At 42.1% G+C, this 19549-nt stretch overlaps 1 protein-coding gene across 1 annotated transcript in view; it reads right to left on the reverse strand.

Annotated features, from left to right (window-relative positions):
* Positions 1–751: 751 nt before the first annotated feature.
* LOC109914382 (alpha-2,8-sialyltransferase 8F-like) overlaps positions 752–19549 on the reverse strand; it is a 49018-nt gene continuing 30220 nt past the window's right edge. The window contains exons 7-9 of the mRNA XM_048614420.1: positions 16033–16145; positions 2069–2161; positions 752–1211 (exon numbers count right to left, since the gene is read on the reverse strand). Of these exons, the coding sequence (XP_048470377.1) occupies positions 752–1211; positions 2069–2161; positions 16033–16145 (666 nt within the window). The remainder of the gene's footprint in view (positions 1212–2068; positions 2162–16032; positions 16146–19549) is intronic.

The following is a 19549-nucleotide window of genomic DNA, read 5'->3' on the forward strand; positions in this document are numbered from 1 at the left end:
GGCGCGCAAACACACACACTCTTTGTGTTAAACCGATCGTCTAGATAAACAGATAATAAAAGGTGCAGAGGAAGACAACAGTACTGGCTGTCTGATTGGTGTTCATGCTGTGTGATGCAGCCTGGATTGGGCCGCAATTCCAAGTTCAAGGGGAAAATTGAAATAAAACCTAAAATTTGATCAAAAAATAATTCTGTATTTGGTGCAGAGAGATGAGGAATATTCCACATTGGCAGCAACTTCCAATAGAAATGAGATTTTACTCAGTTAAAACAAAATTCTGACCAGCAGGTAGATGAAGGAGGATTTAGCAGAGAACCATTAGCCAGGAACTGTAAAAGTAAAAATGTTGAGAAGGGAAGGTGTTTGCGGACAGGGAAGAGACAAGAGGGTTTGCCTTCTTAACTATTTCATCCGTTATTGTGCTTCAGGATCATTTTCCACCATTAAACTCCTGAGCTCTTTATTTGGCCAGCCCCGTTTCCAATGCAAGGAGTTGGCTCATGTCATGGGTCCCATTTTATCAATTGGTTAATTGTCAGTGACTTTGAGATAACCCCTAGCTACAGTCCTATATCTAAAATGAAACGTCCAAGTGTCTATGTTTTGTCTCCAAGCAAGTCACAGTGGCACACATGGACTCAAGTGATGAGCTTAAGACCCTGCTGGTTGAAAGTCAAGCTCTTCATTGCTCATTTCACCCAGTCTGAATATTATTCTGACTCAAAATTGTGTTTTACTCCAGATCCACCTAGCACTGAGCCAGTTGAAGTTTGATAATTCCTTTACTGTGCATTTGTAGAAGATGTTGGAACTCTGTTGGCATAGAGTGGACATTTGGTTTGGGCAACTGATTGTCATAGTAGTGATGTAGCATGACTTTGCCTTCAATACTTTTAGCAAAGGGCCAGAACCCATAAACGCACACTTCTTCACACAGTTCCAGTGCAAGACTTACAATCATTAAGCCAGTGGAGAGACGTTTCACTTGAATGCCTTTGGAAAGCCAAAACTTGGTCAAGTGTTGGATGTAGATGGGGTTAAAAAACACAACTTTCTGCTTTGCCTGGAAGTCTTCAAGAGTATAAAGAGCTCTGAAACTGAGCGCCGTATTCGGGGGGTAGGAAAAGGCAGGTAAGAGGAGAAGGGCTTTATTGTAGACAATTGTGTCAGTGTAAAAAGGTTTCCTCCTATTGTGGAGTTCTGCATAGCTGTCAGAGAGAAAAAAAAACACTCATTGTTACTTCTCAACTTTTTTATCAATTCAATATGCTGCTTTCTCTCTTACCTCTTTACCCCTAACATTCAACTATCACCGCTCTTCCCCACTTCTCTATGCATCCTATTTACCCCACTCAACATAGAAGCAGTACTAACTATTTCAAAGCCTTTAGTCAGAGTAATCTATTGATTACAACAAAGGAGGGTACTCTTGGTCTGTACTCTGTGTCTGCTTTAAACATCTACAGAGGGACCATATTTCAGATGAGGGTCTGAACTGATGCCCTGCCTGCCTGATCAGGGGAAGATATGTGAAAGATATCAGAATTCGATGAAGAGCTTTCTTTTAATTCACTTTCTTCTGCCAGATTTCACCCTGTAATATGGATGCAAGCTTACTTATCAACAATGCTTTGAAGTCACTGAGAAGCACTTCCTCATTACTTCACAAACCATTAAACTAATGACCAATAAATGATCCCTGAATGTAGTAAATCCAATGCTTCTTGCCAACTTGCTGGTTACAATCATTAACCAAGAGAAGACACTGGATTTCCTTGGGGCTTCCAACTAAATAAACTTCCTTAGCCAACAACTGGGCAGTGCCAGATTCTCATCCCTTGATTTGACCTTATTCTGGACAATGGAGGAGTATCAGGACTATCCCTGGACCTTACCCCAGCAGTGTCAGCATCTTGGTTAGTTGTGTCAAACGCAATAGCCTAAGGCAACCCAAAACAATAAGCCAGTGCTTTCCTCCCATCTCCACAAATCACGAATTCTTGCTTCGCCCACCGCAGAGGATGGAAGCATTTGAAATACGGAGCGGCTAAAGGCGTGCTCTCACCTCTTTGCAATGATGCTTGGATTTGCCGTCACCAAATTAGTTTTTAATCCAACGTCTTGGGTGAACTTCCCACCTACTGGAGGGAGGTTGCACCTGGAAAAAGAACATGAACGTTATTACGGACCAGACCAAACCTCCCTCAAAATATTCAGAAGATACTCTAGACCCCATATTTTTTTTTATTTTTTGAAGGTAAACATGAGGTGTTATGTTCCATGCAATTTGATTACACGGATTTAAAACAAAAACACACTTTATTCATTCACTCTAGTTAAAATAGTTAAATAGTTAAAAGAAAGAAGGAATTGGAACAGCTTAACTCAACTGGAAAACGTAACAAAATAATAGATACAGTAACTATTACTAATTAACTGTTCTAATACAGCAACATCCCATAAACACACCCTTGGCAAAAGGCAAATTCAGAAAACAGATTGTCTCACATGCAACTCACATAGCAGGCAGAGAACCTCCAGCTTTTGGCTGTAACTGAGAGAGGGGGAAAAGATATCTTTCACTTCAAGAACCCAACAGTAACTGCTGAAAGCTAAAACTAAAAATCCTGGCTCTGTGGAAGTTTGGCTACACCCATTCAGGCTGCTTCTATTGTTCCATCTTAAAAAAAACACCAAGGCCTCACAAATTGTTTACTCTAATGGCTCTGGTAGACTGTTCACACCTCTGCCTTAAAATCTCCCTTCAAAAAAAAAGGACAAAATACACCTCTTAAAGCCACAGTCTCGTCATAACATTCAGTTCAAAAACTCCCCAGTAGGGTTCACATATTTGTTGTACTCCCCTAACACAAGGTTACTACACTCCAGGGCTGGTAAACAGAGGTAGGATTTCAAGGTCTGATCTAGATCATAGAGTCATAGAGACCTACAGCACAGAGACAGGCCCTTCGGCCCAAACTGGTCCATACCGACCAAAACATTCATCACGCTAACCCCATTTCTCTGCACTTGGCCCATATCCTTCTAAACCTTTCCTATCTATGTACTTGTCCAAATGCCTTTTAAATGTTGTTAAAGATGCCTAGTAAATGTTGTTACGTAGCACGCACTTTCTTCAGAATACAATTACAGAACTTGTGTAGTTCTATGGAAAAAGCTCTGACTATTTATGGTGCAAACTTCACATATGTAGCATTAAATCAAAAGTTGGCTTCAGTTTCACTGAAGCGTTACCTTGCTGCACTGCCGAATACACCCACTCACCAACTTTTCAGAGTTACAGCTAGAGAATAACCTCAAACTACATATAATTGAAAGTCAATGGTGTGAGAATAAAACAATCAATACTGCAGTTTTAACCTTTAAAGTGGATTTTCCGTTAATGGTTAACTTGAATCAGTAACTGAGTTGAAGTAATCGTCGTCTTGTTCTTGGACATTAGATTGTGGTCAGTGACTTGCTGAATTAAACCAGAATACAATTTTAAAAAAACACAACAACATAGATATCAATTAATGGTTAATATGTGTGATCTTGAGACAGCATAGGTATTTTCTTCTGAGAAAGAATGTGATAAGGGATATCCAAGGTACTCAGCATACATCACCAGGAAGGCTGAAAAGAGCAACGTTGACAATTTTCAGAGTATTCTGTGCAAGACTACTCTACAGCTCACAGAATGGAGATTGGGGAGAATCATTTAACTGGAAAAAAAAGAGTTGATATAGAGGGCTAAATTCTCTGGATTTGAATCTTTGTAAAGTGATGGTGTTGGGAAAAAAGTTGAAAACTTTGTTTGCTGCATATTTTAAGATCTTTATCTTCTACATCAAGGTAGATTGTGTTTCTTTTTGTCTTTTGTGTAATAAACCAACTTTTTAAAAATAAATTCTAGAGCCTCTAGTCATCACGTTTTAGTGACTGACTTCTACATTAACCAAACTTCTTAAAAAATGATCTATCAAGCCAGACTTCATTCTGGGATCCAATATGTCCAGTAGTACCATAACCTAACATTAAAAAATAAACAATAGGGTGACCTCCTTGATCCAGAATTACTTAACAATTCTCACAGTTGGCTTGGTAACTATCAAGTCAAATATACAGTTAGTTCTGGAACCAAACCATTAATGGCAACAAATCACACTCAAGAAATACGAGCCATATCTGCTTTTGTTCCCTTAATGATGATGGAATAAAGTTACCATACCATTTCCAGCATTTTGTTGGTGAGTTAGACATGGATCAGGATTAGAGGATAATTTGTCCGAATACAGATTTTCTCTCTAGCCAACTTTTATCTGCAACTAGCCTTTTACTTGCATGCAATATTCTCTGCTCTCTATTCTTTAGGTAACTGCTGCACTCAATTTGCTATGTAGGAACTAGGCTGATGCAATATTCGCTCCACTATCTTTCATTGCAAAGTTACCAACAACCCATAGTTGAAACAGTTAAACAATCTGTGGCTTTCACAAAGGGTGCCCCAGTTCTACCACATTCATTATGCCAAAAAAAATGTTGCCAGGAAAATGACTTCTAGATCTCAACACAACAAAGACAGATTGAAAGCTCTTTTATATAACTGTCACAATATAGTCAGTCCTACAAAGGAACCCCTCTGTGAAGTTATTTGACAGTTACTATGGGTTATATTAAAATGACCCTCAACAATAGTTAGTGAAGGAGTTGCATTTGGATTTTAATGGAAAGCAAGAATGAGAATTTATTAAAATTAATATCAAATGGATTAGGGACATGAGCATGAATGCAGAAACATGTCAATCCAAACGTAAAATATTATGATGATTTGTATAATTTTCAAGAACTAATAGCAGTTAATTAAAATTGGTCCATTTGGAACAGGTAAAGTGCTGTTATTTAAATGTTGGTAAAATTCACTGATTTTGAACTTTACTCACTCAAATCATCTAAATGCTACAGAACTGAATGGGTCCAACTTCCTCTGCCACTGCCCACACTGATATGCTTTTACTGATTAGTTGAAGGGAGTGAATGAAGTTGATTTGATTCTCAATGTGACAGTTGGCAAGTTCAGGTATTCATCAGAAACAGAAGTATCTGATCGTGGCACAGGACAGAGCTTTCAATCTATCATGAATGAGCCAATCCACTCACAGAAAAGTATTCGGACTATTTTAAAAAAGACATTTTGCCAAAGCTTTTCATCATCAGGACATTCACAAATGTGAATTGTGAATGTGCCAAATGTAAAGAGAAACGTCATTTTTTTTGTATATATACTGACTGAAAAGAGTGTGCTTACTGGCTGAAAAGTTGTCTCACATTCATGGAGAAGGCACTAATGAGATGATCACTGACAATAAATGCCAAAACTTGTTAAATTTAAAGCAGGCGGGTTGACACTGATTAATCAAAGCATTGTCCCAGTCAACATCAAAGTGATACTTCCTCCATGGTGATGCCTTTATCAGAATCCACTTACCATCCAATAAACACTCTCTTCTCCCATAGAGTCATTATCAGCACAGAAACAGACCCTACGGTCCAACTTTTCCACGCTGACCAGATATCATAGAAACCCTACAGTGGTCGGCGTGGAAATGACAGAATCCCCACAGTGTGGAAATAGGCCTTTTGGCCCAACATGCCCATACCACCCCTCTGAAGAGCATCCCACCCAGACCCATCCCCCACCCCTGCATTTCCCTTGTCTAACCCACCTAACCTAACCATCCCTAGTCACTTCAGGACAATTTAGCATGACCAATCCACCTACCCTGCACATCTTTGCACTGTGGGAGGAAACTGGAGCACCCAGAGTAAACCCACACAGACACAGGGAAAATGTGAAAACTCCACACAGACAGTTAACCGAGGCTGGAATCAAACCCAGGTCCCTGGTGCTGTGAGGCAGCAGAGCTAACCACTGAGCCACCGTGTTGCCTAACTTAACCACTTAAATTAATCTAGTCCCATTGCCAGTATTTGGCCCATATCCCTCTAAACTTTCCTATTCATGTACTCATCCAGATGCCTCTTAAATGTTGTAATTGTAACAGCCTCTACCACTTCCTCTGGCAGCTGTCTCCACACACACACCACCCCCTGCATGAAAAAGTTGCCCCTTAGGTCCCTTTTAAATCTTTCCCCTCTCACCTTAAGCCCAGGCCCGCTAGCTCTGGACTCTCCTACCCTGGGGAAAAGACCTTGGCTGTTCACCCTATCCATGCCTCATGATTTTATAAATTCTGTTCCTTCTAACACTGATGTTTTTGCGAACACTGAGTAGAAGATGAAGACCTTAAAAAAATGTCTTTTTGTCAGGAATATTCAAGTTCTGTACTACTAAATCACTGAAGGCACAGACAGCTGTTTGAACCACAATAACCAAATTGCAAGCAAATGCAAAACAAAATCATTTATCATTAGGTGGTAAGACAAGTAACAAAAGGTTTCACCTTAGATCACTGTCGAGTGAGAGAGAAGTGGGGATAAAGCAGGATCAAGGTTTAAGCACAAGACTTTTATCATTATTTTCTATTCAGTTATCCACCTGGCAGTTGATCAGGTTGCCTGGGGAGGTCACAGCTAGGGACAACTGGGAAACATTGCTGACAATTGGGAAAGATTATTCGAGTGGGATTGCAACTCAGCAATCAAGAGAGGGGGCACAGGCTGCAGGCTGGTGAGGGATGGTTTGGGCAAGCACAAAAAACTGGGGCCATTTGTTTAATTTTGAACCCATCAGCTGTCAAAGTGGACCCTTCATTGTCATAGAAAAATCGTGAGCTACGAGACTAAATCAGTCGGGTTCTCAAAGGGGGCTGGCATCGTGAACTCAACCGCGACAAAGGAACACTCGGCACTCTCCTGAGCGGTGCAAACCACAACAGTCCTGAAATCGAAGGTCAGTGTATCTTAATTGGCCAACAGCCCGAGCAGTCTATCTACCACCACATTATATCGTAGTATGTCATAGCTACAGAGGTACCACAGCAATTCGCAAGGCTTACTTTGAGAGGAGATCCAACACTTGTCCGTGGGATCTACTACTATAAAAGGTCAATAGCACACAGACCATCAAGTTCCCTTCTAAATCACACGCTATTCTGAAATGGACAAGTATTGCCATTCATTCATTGTGGGTATTGCAACCAATTGAAAATCCATACCCAAAGTTATTAGGTCAGCAGTCCATGGAGAAAGTCCCCACATTAGCTTCTCAGTGCAGGAGAAGAAAGATGATTCTCTGAAGCCTACAGCCCAATGGCCTAAACATGGAAATTACTAGTTTTAAAATCTTCCCCGGCCTCATCCCATGTCCAACCTTCCCTCTCATCCCTGCCTCCTTGACCTGACACAACCTGTCCATCTTCTCTCCCACCTAACCGCCCCTCCCACCTCACTGACCAATCTCCACCACTCCCTACCTGCACTCACCTATCACCATCCCACCCACCCTCCTCTCTCCATTCTTTTCCCAGATCCCTTTCCCCACCGCACTCCTGAAGAAGGGTCCCGACCCGAAACATCAAACATCAAACATCACGCCCCCACCCCTCCAACTCCTCTGATGCTGCCTGGCCTGCTGTGTTCCTCCAGCTCCACACTGTGTTGTCTCTGAATCCAGCATCGGCAGTTCTTGCTATCTCTAAATGATTCAACGTGTTCTTCTTGAATTACAGGAGTATTACAGGAGTCCATCATTTGTGAGCTGCTGCAGCATGTAACCAAGTAGACATATTTGCCTCTGATCTACAGTAAACAGATTTAATTACCCAAATGGTCCATCAAGTCAGCTGTAAGATATTGGTCTGGCAAAATCAGATGAAAAGATAATAGAAGCATCATCAGTCAGTTCATTCAGGAGAGGGGGAAGAAAAGAGTTAATAAATGTGGAGCTGGAAAAGCACAGCAGGTCCGACAGCATCCGAAGAGCAGGGAAGTCAACGTCTCCAGTCAGAACCCCTCCCCAACTCGGGGGAGTGAGCCCAGAAATAAATAGGGGGATAGGAGTGGGGCTGGGGGAAGGGTAGGTGAGATGGAGCCAGGTGGATGCAGGCAGGGGATTATTGTGGTTGGTCAGTGGGAAGGGTGGAGCGGATAGGTGAGTCAGAAGATGGACAGGTTGGGGGTGGAGAGATTTTGAGACTGGTGATGTCAATATTGGGATGCAATAACACCGCTGGGCTGTAAGCTCCAAAAGCAAAATATCAGGTGTTGTTACGTTTGGCCTCAGTCTGACAGTGGAGGCGGCCAAGGATGGACATGTCACCAGGGGAGTGGCAGGGTGAGTTAAAGTGGATGGCAACAGAAAGGTTGGGTTGGTTGGTGCGTGCAGAGCGCAGATGCTCATCAGATTTGCTGGAGATTCAGTAATTGTTGTTGCTAGGAAACACACACGACACATCCATACTGCAACCTGTACTGACTATCGGCAACTAATTATGTGTGCTACATCCCAGTTACTACCTCATTAGCATGTTTCTTTCTTAAAGTGATATGAGAACAATATTCACCTCTCCGTTCTGTGTCCTGCATACAAGACAAACTGGAGTCTTTTAGTTTTGGGTCACCACAGTGTAAATGTGACACAAAATGTCAGAGACCTTCAGGATGTCCATTAATCTCTTTGTTTGTAATTCACTCGTGGGAAGTTGGCATCGTTGGCTGGGCCAGGATGCATCGCTTGCCCCTGAGAAGATGGTGGTGAGCTGCCTTCTTGAACCGCTGCAGTCCATGTACTGTAGCACTGTCATACAGAGAGATGATGGCCTAGAGGTATTATCACTGGACTGTTAATCCAGAAACCCAGATAACATTCTGGGGACATATGTTCAAATCCTGCCATGGCAGATGATGGAATTTGAATTCAATTTCTTTTAAAAATCTGGAATTAAGAATCTAATTATGACCGTGAATCCATTATCGATTGTTGGAAATACCCATCTGATTCACTAATGTCCTTTAGGGAAGGAAACTGCCATCCTCACTTGGTCTGGCCTACATGTGACTCCAGACCCACAGCAATGTAGTTCACTCTTAACTGCCCTCTGGGTAATTAGGGATGGGCAATAAATGCTGCCTCCTTCATCCTGTGAATGAATAAAGGAAGCAAAGTAGACCCACAATGCCCATAGGGAGGGATAACCAGGGTTTTGAACCAACAACACTGAAAGAACGGCAATATATTTCCAAGTCAGATGATGAGGGGCTTGGAGGGAACTTGTAGTGGACATGTTCCCATGCATCTACTGCTCTTGTTCTTCTAGATAGTAGTGATCATGAGTTTGGAAGGTGCTAAGGAGTCTTGGTGAATTTCTGCAGGGACCTTATAGATGGTACACACTACTACTGAGCAGCACTACTCCTCCACCACCCCCTTACAATTTCAAAGCCTTACTTAGCACTTCAGCATAATTTTAACAACAGAAGAACAGAAATTAGCCAATCAGCATCTTCAACCTGATCTACCATCCAGTGAGATCATGGTTAATCTGAATCTAACTTCTACCTACCTGCCTTTGTGTCAATTTCTTTGTATACCCAGGACAATCAAACATCTCAGGTTTAAAATTATGAACTGTTCTAGCATCTATTGCTATGAAGAGAAATGAGTTAGGCTGGGGTCATCTCTCTTACAGCACAAAAGGCAGAGGAAGGATCTGACTGAAATATAAAGATCTGAGGGGCATACATAGGGACATAAAGTGGAACGTTTCCCCTTAGTAGAGGGATCAATAACCAGGGATACAGTTTTACAGGTAAGGGGCAGGAGGTTGAGAGGAAATTTGAGGAAAATCTTCTCACCCAGATAGCTGTTGGTATCTGAATTCAAGGGGTGGTAGAAGTGGGAACTCTCGAGACATTTAAATAGTATTTAGATGAGCAATTTTCTGCTTTCATGGGATGTGTGAATTGCTAGAATTGAGCACTATTGCTCATCCTTAATTGCCCTTGGGAGGCTGTTAGTCAGTGACCACAGTCCATCATGTGTAGAAATATGCCAACATCATCAAAGACCCCTCCACCCCAGTAGTGCTCTCTTCCAACCTCTTCTGTCAGGCAGAAGATACAGAAGCTTGAACACACACACCAACAGGTTAAAGAACAGCTTCTTCCCTGCCGTTATTAGACTGATGAATGGACTCTCTAACTTCAAATAATGTTGATCTTGCTTCACGCACCTCCTTTGTGGCATCACCTGTATGCCTCGCACTATCTAAGCACCCTATGATCTGTATGTTCTTACTTGCCATGATCTGCCTGTACTGCTCACAAACAACGCTTTTCATTGTACTTCAGTACACGTGATTACAATAAAACAACTCAAAATCAGCTGTTGGGGGAAGTTCCAGGTTTTTGACTCCGCAACACAAAAGGGATGGCAATATATTTCCAAGTCAGGTTGGTGAGTGAGTTGAAGGTGAACTCATAGGTGGTGGTGTTTCCATTCATCTGCTGTCCTCATCCTTCTAGGTGGTTAGAGATCAGAACCATTGTAGGAGAGCATTAAAAGAGCCTTGGCATCTTATAGATGGTACAGGCTACTGCAACTATGGTGGAGAGAGTGTGTACTTTGTCCATCAAAGCTGACTTATTTATATACAAGGCATTCTTTAGTAAAAGCAAGATTATGATTTTATATAATGTTAATATTTCCTATCATTGTAGTAGGGAAGTAGCTCGGAGTCAGGACAATAAGCCTAGATTCTTCATTTACACTCTTATTTCAGAAACAAAACTATATAACAAATGGGCTTAACTGAATGTGAAGAGTCACGATAAAACAAGGTCAGAAACTATGAAAATAATTATAGTTATCAATCAGTTATTTCGCTATTCATTGACAAACCTTTTTACTGTTTCTTTTGATTTCTAAATTTACTTGGGGATTTTGGAGATGCAATTCTCTTCCAACCTCACTTTAAAAATAGTCATAAAGAAACTATATTTTAAATTGACACAATTTTGCTTTAATTATTCGTTGCCAAGTACCAACTTAGACAATTACTCTAGTTTTCTATGTTTAGAGAACATTTTTGGCCAGCAAACATTTTTATACTTTTTAAAGCCTGAACTTTTGTGTTATGGAAGTGCAGGATGTCCATGTGACATCCAAATGCTAGAAAATGCTGTTGATAGGAAAGGTCTGTACTCAGGTGATTGGGTATGATATAATGTCTTCCATAACATTGTTGCATTGTTTTAGGATTTTGTTCAGAATACCACAGCACTTCTGAAAGCAAGGAGGATTTTTCTTTTAGGAAGTGTGCTGTGATCTGCTCCTGATGTAATTCATATCACAAATAATTCTCCTGTGGATTTAATATTTAACTTCCATTTAATAGATTGAGAAAAGATTTGAATTCACAATCATGTTGACTTTGTGCCAAGCACAGCTTTTTGGGATTGCTCTCTGAGCACTTGCCTGTTTGAAATGTGAATAAAGATTTTAAAAAATGCAGACTTTTTTAACATCTTGTAGTCAGTCATCTGAACGGCTGGCTTGAGATGCATAGTGACGGCAACAGTGTGGGTTCAGTTCCTGCATCAGCTGAAGAACTTCCTTTCTCAACCTTTCCCCTTGCCTGAGATGTGATCACCCTGTGGTTCGATCACCCACCAGTCGTCTCTCTCTACTGAGAGAGCAGCCCTACGGTCTGAGAAGACTATTGTGGCTTTACCTTTACATTGTATGGCACTGCACTTGTTCTTTCAGCTGTGCCATGGACACAGGTGGAATTGAGCATTTACTCCTCATTTCTGGCATAGATTTATAATGTTGATCATGCTGTGGCGGAGAATGGGAAATCTTTCTTGACTTGAGAAAAGTTCAAAGTGCAGATCTTAAGATTTTAAGATTCATATCCTTGTTTTCAAATCCTTCCATGCTTTCCCCTTTTTTCTATCTCTGCAATGTGCTCCATCTCCACAATTTTGAGAAAGCTTTGCTCCTCTATTTTGGATTCTTTAACATATCCAGTTTGACTTGTCCACCATCTGCAGCCAAACCGTCAGGGGCTTAGGCCCCTACCTGTGGAATAGCCTTCTTACACTTCTCTATCTTGCTTACTTCCTTTAGTATACTCCTGAGGGGAGCATGTGGATGAGAAAGAGATGAGAAGTAAAGAATATTTCCTTGGGGGCTCTGGAGGAACTGTATAAGGAGTTAGAAAGAGGAAGAAGAGAAGCCATGGCTGAAGATACTCTTTCATATTCCGGTTTACAGACAAAGTAGTGCTGTAAAGGTGCATAGTGAAGGGAGTTTCTGGATGTGTTGTTATCTGGCATAGGATAAAACGGCAAAGGATGCTGTCATACGATATTTGTAACTTTGATCAGAAATGTTCTAGTGCAGTCACGCAAGTGGATGCCAGATTGGATGGATTGTAAAGGACTTTCTAGGAGGTGCTAAGTTGGGCAGCAACTTCCTTAGAAAAGGAAGGGAGATTAAAGCTAGAACATGGATTGATGGAAAATTTTCAGGAGGAAATGGTAATGCTTTGAAGTTTGGAAGGAAACAGAAACAGAATAGGAAGGAATCATTGATCACGTTCTGTAATAGGAAGTGAGTTGAGTGGTCAGGGAAATCAAGAAATAAATTGAACACAACAGCAACTTCTTATGTTTGTGAATTACTTTCTAAGTACAAAAAACACTCAGTTTGGAACACACAGGAGGGAAGCCAAGGGTGAATAGTGAAGCTGCAAGATGGAAATTCAGGGTTAGAGCAGACGGAAGGTTAGAGACACAAGGACAGTTGCTGGGGAAAAGGTAGAGAAAACAACTGAGGCTTAATCTCAAAGTTTGTGACAAATAGATCCCTTCGTTCCTCTAACCAAAGGAATAAAAGTATTAACTTTGAATCCTATTTTAAGCCCAACAGCCTTTTTTTAAATATTTGAAGGAGTTCTAATAAATGACCAAGCAAGAACTTTTGTCTTAGTGTCAAAGAATTTATCACATATTTCCAAGCATCAAACAGAGTGACACGATCTGATTTCTTGCTGCAAAAAACTGCCTGCAAATGTGGTTTAACTACTTTGGAGGTAAAATTTAACTCAGTTTAGAAATATTGAATATTGTATATTTATGCTGTGATTTTGTTTTCTTAAAATAATTGTTTGCCACCATCACCAATGGCTGCAAATGCTTCTGGTATTTTTACCCCAAATGAATGTGTTGTATTTTATTATGTTGCGAAGCTTTTGGTAAATTATACAGTGAAATAAAAGGAGGTGGATGGTAATCAATTGTAGATAGTAAAATCAGTTTAAATTGCAATTAAAGGAGAAGTGATGTGCATTTTCAGAGTAACTTCTGGAATATAGCAATCCTACCAGCATCTCCATCAACTGAAAACAGACTTATGGCCCATAACTGGTACTCTCTCGCCCTTCTGAACAAAGAACAATACAGCACAGGAACAGGCCCTCCAAGCCTGTGCTGACATATTCTGCCCCACCATATTAAAACTGTCTTCATTTACAGAATCCATATCCCACAACTGCACTTCTTCAAAAAGAAGTTCATTGCCTGAGAAGTTATTTTGGATTGTCCTGGTCTAGTAAATGGGGTAAATCCAAATTTTTATTTATCTCAACTGCTGTACGGATGTTGCTACTGTCCACTTACAGGCTTTGCTGGATGCGGTTTAAAAGGAAAACACAGCAGGTATGTGAGCAATATACAGTTACAGTCTAGACTCCCATAAGAAGTTAAATCACGATTTTTTTTTTATTAATATCGGAGTTATTTAAATGGAAGGCTAAGTTGATACTTCCTCCTGCAAGGAGCTTGACTGGTAAGGTGGGGGAAACTTAGAGCGTTGATCAGTACATGGGAATATGATATTGTTGCAATTGCTGAGGGACGGTTGAAGGAAGGACAGGACTGGCAGCTCAACAGGGTATAGAAGTTTTAGTCGGAATGGGGGAGCGAGGAAGTAAGAGAGGTGGGGTATTGCATTATTGGTAAAGGAAATCATCACAGGAGAAATGAGGGAGGATATAATGGAAGGGTCTTCAATGTGGCCATCTGGGTAGAGCTTGAAATAACAAAGGGGTGATTACCTTGCTGGGATTACAGTACAGGCCTCCCACCAGTGAGATACAGGAGCAGATAGGTAAGCAAATCGAAGGAAGGCGTGAGAAAAGACAGGTAGTTGTAAGGGACTTCAACTACCTTTGTAACATCCAGTCAGATCATCTCAGTGTCAAAGGATCAGACAGGGTGGAATTTTTTAAAGGCAACCTGGAGAGCTTTTCGTGCCACTATGTAGACAGTCCTATTAGAGATGTGGCAGTGCTAGATTTGGTGTTTGTTGGTCGACATAGACATGGTGAGCTGCAGGGCCTGTTCCTATGCTGTTTGACTCAATGACTCTAGGAGTGCTTTCGGAAGTGAATGGGGTACGAGTCAAGTTGGCCACCTTGTCCTGGAAGCTGTCAACATTTGTGTTGTTGGATTTGGACTCATCCAGACAAGTGGGGAGTATTCCATCATATTCCTGACTTCTATCTTGTTGGTGACAGACAGGATTTGGGGAGTCAGGGAATGAGTTGCTTACTACAATTGCCAGCCTCTGACCAATTCCTGAAGCCACAAAATGGCTGAACCTATTCAGTTTCTAACCAACAGTAATAGCTTGACTGCTGATGGTAGGGGAGTTCAGCGACAGTGACATTGTTGATTGCTAACAAAAGATTGTCTGAGATTTTCTTATTGAATATGGACAGTACCTGGTTCTTAAAAAAAAACCAAAAGAACTGCGGATGCTGTATATCAGAAACAAACACAGACATTTCTGGAAATGCTCAGCGGGTCTGGCAGCATCTGTGAAGAAGTCAGAGTTAACATTTTGGGTTCAGTCGACAGCTTCCAGGGACAAAAGTAGTCAGCTTGACTCGTACTCCAATCACTTCCTTAAGCAGAGAGTCATAGAGTGAAACAGTATAGAAACGGGCCCTTCAGCTCACCATGTCTATGCCGACCAAATCTAGCACTGCACCATCTCCAATAGGACCATCTACATATTGTCCGTTCTGAGGAAGGGTCATCGGATTTCTCTTCACTGATACTAAGCTTTCCCACCAATTTCTATGCTTGCCTTGCTCTTGTCTGGTGCAAATGTTACTTGACATTTATCAGCGCAAGAATGATATTATCAAGGTCTTGCTGCCCATGGAAGTGAATTGCTTCATTATTCGAGGAATCATAAAAGGTGCTGAACATTCAACAATGAACATCCCCATCTGTAACCTTACAATGTCAGGAAGATCATCGATGAAGCAGCTGTAGATGGTTAGACCCAGGGCATGAGCAATGCCTTATGGCTGAGATGATGGACTCCTATAACCATAACCATCTTCTACCATGCTAGGTATGACTCCAAACAGCAGGGACGTTTCCTTTTGAATACAATTGTCTTTAGATTAGTTTGGAATCCTTGACAGCACCTTCTTAAATGCTGCTTGAATGGCAAATGCAATCATTCTCACATCATCTCCTGATGCTAGTGCTGTGAGCAAATGCTGCACTGATGCTTTCTGCTCTCCCGGGTTAGCCAGCGTGTCCTGGCCAATATTTACTCCTCAAATCAGCATTTCAAAAACAAACTACCTCTTCATTACCACCCTGCCACTTGTGGGAGCTTGTTGTATGCATCACGGCTGCTGCATTTCCTGTACTTTCATAGCAGCTACACTTCAGAAATGCTTCATTGTTCTAAAACACAATGGAATAACCAGAGATTGTGAAACATGCTATTCGCAAATCTCTCTCTTTCTCCCCACTTGCAATGTCACTCAAAAACAAAACTACCCAAGAATTTCATAGTTTTGGTTCTTGGATCAAAACAAGAGAATTGTTACACTGACAATTTGCTACAAAGATTTCCTCGTTGGTTTTGCACATCTTAGTTTAACTATTAGTCCTCTTCCCTCCCCTGGGCCAGGTTCTGCTGCTAGTGGATGGACTCCTTCATTTGACAGAGCTTTTGTTAGTTGCTGTGAAACTTACCGGAAAACAAAATCCACCCGATCAATTTCAGCCCCGCAACTGCTGTTGACCAAGTTCCCACCGTTGCCTACGACTGCACATTGTTTGTACTGCAGGCTGCGAAAGGACATATTCTACAAAACAAGGGCAAATAAACAATCAAAATTAAGGAAAGGTGGTCCAAGTAAAACAACATCTGATGGTTAAATAGCTCCTTTAATGTGCAAGAAATCCTGAAGCAATTCACAGATATACATCAAATGGGAAAACACCTGGGAAATGAATCTCAATGCAGAGAAATGTGAGGTAATGCATTTTGGTTGAAGAAACACAGAGACAATACTAGCTTGATGGTACAAGTTTGAGGGGAATACAGAAGCAGAGGGACCCTAGATGGTCAGGCATGTTGAAAGAATTGCAAAGAAGTCTTATGGGACCTTTGAGTTTATAAATACGTGCACAGAGTATAAAAGCAAGGAAGTGATGCCACATCTCTACAAATCATTGGTCAAACCACAGTTGGAGTATTGTGTTCGGTTCTGGGCTTCTTATTTAATGAAGCCCTGCAGAGAGTTCAAAGGAGATTTTTTTTTCTATCCATTTGTGGGACATGGGCATCGCTACTTGGCCAGCATTTCTTGCCCATCCCTAGTTCCACTTGAGAAGGTGGTGGTGAGATGCCTTCTTGAACCACTGCAGTTCTCCTGCTGTAGGTTGACCCACAATGCTATTAGGGAGGGATTTCCAGGATTTTTGACCCAGTGACAGTGAAGGAAAAGTGATATATTTCCAAGTCAGGATGGTGAGTGGCTTGGAAGGGAACTTGGACATGGTGGTGTTCCCATGTATCTGCTGTCCTCATCCTTCTAGATGGAAGTGGTCGTAGGTTTGGAAGCTGCTGTCTGAGGATCTTTGGTGAATTCCTGCAGTGCATCTTGCAGATAGTACACACTGCTGCTACGGAGCGTCGGTGGTGGAGGGAGTGGATGCTTGTGGATGTGGTGTCAATCAAGCGGGCTGCTTTGTCTTGGGTGGTGTCAAACTGCTTGAGTGTTTTTGGGGCTGCACACACGCAGGCAAGTGGGGAGTATTCCCTCACACTCCTGACTTGTGCCTTGTAGATGGTGGAGAGGCTTTGAGGAATCGAGATGAGTTACTCACCACAGTATTCCTAGTTCCTGACCTACTCTAGTAGCCACTGTGTTTATGTGGTGAGTCCAGTTGAGTCTCTGGTCAATGATAACACCCAGGATGTTGATAGTGGGGGATTCAGTGATGGTAGCATCATTGAATGTCAAGTGATGGTGTTAGATTGTCTCTTGTGTGAAAGTCACTTGCCACTTGTCAGCCCAAGCCTGGATATTGTCCAGATCTTGTTGCATTTGAACATGGATTGCTTCAGTATCTGAGGAGTCACGAATGGTGCTGAACATTGTGCAATCATCGGTGAACATCCCCACTTCTGACCTTATGATAGAAAGAAGGTCATTGATGAAGCAGCTGAAAATGGTTGGACCCGGGGCATTACCTTGAGGAACACCTACAGAGATGTCCTGGAGCTGAGATAATTGACCTCCAACAACCACGACCATCTTCCTATGTGTCAGGCTCCAACCACGGAGCGTTTGCCCCCTGATACCCACTGATTCCAATTTTGCTAGGGCTCCTTGATGTCACATTCTGTCAAATGCAGCCTTGATGTCAAGGGTTGTCACTCTCACCTCACCTCTGAAATTCAGCTCTTTTGTTCATGTTTGAACCAAGGCTGTAATGAGATCAGGAGGCGAGTGGCCCTGGCAGAACCCAAACTGGGCATCACTGAGCAGGTTATTTCTGAGCAGGTGCTGCTTGATAGCACTGTTGCTGACACCTTCCATCACTTTACTGATGATCGAGAGGAGACTGATGGGGCGGTAATTGGCCGGGTTGGATTTGTCCTGCTTTTTGTGTACAGGACATACTTGGGCAATTTTCCATATTGTCAGGTAGATACCAGTATTGTAACTGTATGAGAAGAGATTGGCTAGGAGAGCAGCAAGTTCTGGAGCACAAGTCTTCAGTACTATTGCCGGAATGTTGTCAGGACCTGTAGCCTTTGCAATATCCAGTGTCTCCAACCATTTCTTGATATCACGTGGAGTGAATCGAATTGGCTGAAGACTGGTATCTGTAATGCTGGGGACCACTGGAGGAGGCCAAGATGGGTCATCCACTGGCACTTCTGGCTGAAGATTGCTGTGAAAGCTTCAGCCTTATCTTTTGCACAGATGTGCTGGGCTCTTCCATCATTGAGGGTGGGGATATTTGTGAAGCCTCCTCCTCCAGTGAGTTGTTTAATTGTCCACCACCATTCACGGTTGGATGGGGCAGGACTGCAGGCCTTAGATCTGATCCATTGGTTGTGGGATCGCTTAGCTTTATCACTTGCTGCTTTCGCTGTTTGGCATGCAAGCAGTCCTGTTTGCTGGCTTCACCAGGTTGACACGTCATCTTCAGGTATGCCCAGTGCTGCTTCTGGAAAACCCTTCTGCACTCACCATTGAACCAGGGTTGATCCCCTGGCTTGATGGTAATGGTTGAGTGGGGGATATGCCGCGGCCATGAGGTTATAGATTGTGCTGGAGTACAATTCTGCTGCTGTTGATGGCCCACAGCACCTTGTGGATGCCCAGTCTAGAGTTGCTAGATCTGTGCGAAGTGTGTTCCATTTACTAGAATGGTACCAGAATGAAGGATGTTAGATACAGGGAAAGATTAGAGAGATTTGGCTTGCTCTTCTTATAGCAGAGAAAATCAAGAGGAGGTGACCTTATTGATGTGTTCAAAATTATGGACAATTATGACAAGGTCAAGAAAAATATTCCATTTCTACTAGTTGGTATGTGAGTAACTAGGGATCATATTTTCAAGCTTGTCAGAAAGAGAGCTCAGAGTGAGTTGGGGAGAAACTTCTTTGTTACGATTTGGAATGCGCTGCCTGGGAGAGTGGTGGAGGCAGATTCCATAAGTGGTTTCAAAAGAGAGAGCAGCATATACATTTTAAAGTGATGAAAGTAGAGGGCTACGGAGATAGGGCTGGAGCTTGGGACCAGCTGAGTAGCTTTTTCGGGACTGGTACAGACACGATGGGTCAAGTGGCCTCCTCCTGCACTGTAAGATTTTACAATTCCATGTATTGTTGGAACACTGACCAATTTTTCTGTTTTTATCGTTATTAGTTTGGAGCTGTGAACTGAGCTGGAAACTGAACGTTACTTTTGGGCTGTGAGCTTTTAAAAGAAAACAAACTGATATTTGCATTTCCAAAAGGCCTTTGATAAGATGCTGCACAGTGCAGTGATTGTAACGAGGTCAGCCAGGTGGACCTCATAGAATTGGAGTTCCTTGATTGGACCAGGTTAACAGCCCTAATCAGGGAGTCCTGGCTGACAGATATAAACAGGAGTGTCACAGGTTTGCTCAGTCTGGGAATTGGCTCTGAGCTAGCTGGGCATGCACCATGCACCATGCACCATGCACCATGCACCATGCACCATGC

The sequence above is a fragment of the Rhincodon typus genome, chromosome 30 (assembly GCF_021869965.1).
Source record: "Rhincodon typus isolate 14 chromosome 30, sRhiTyp1.1, whole genome shotgun sequence".
Lineage (NCBI taxonomy): Eukaryota > Metazoa > Chordata > Chondrichthyes > Orectolobiformes > Rhincodontidae > Rhincodon > Rhincodon typus.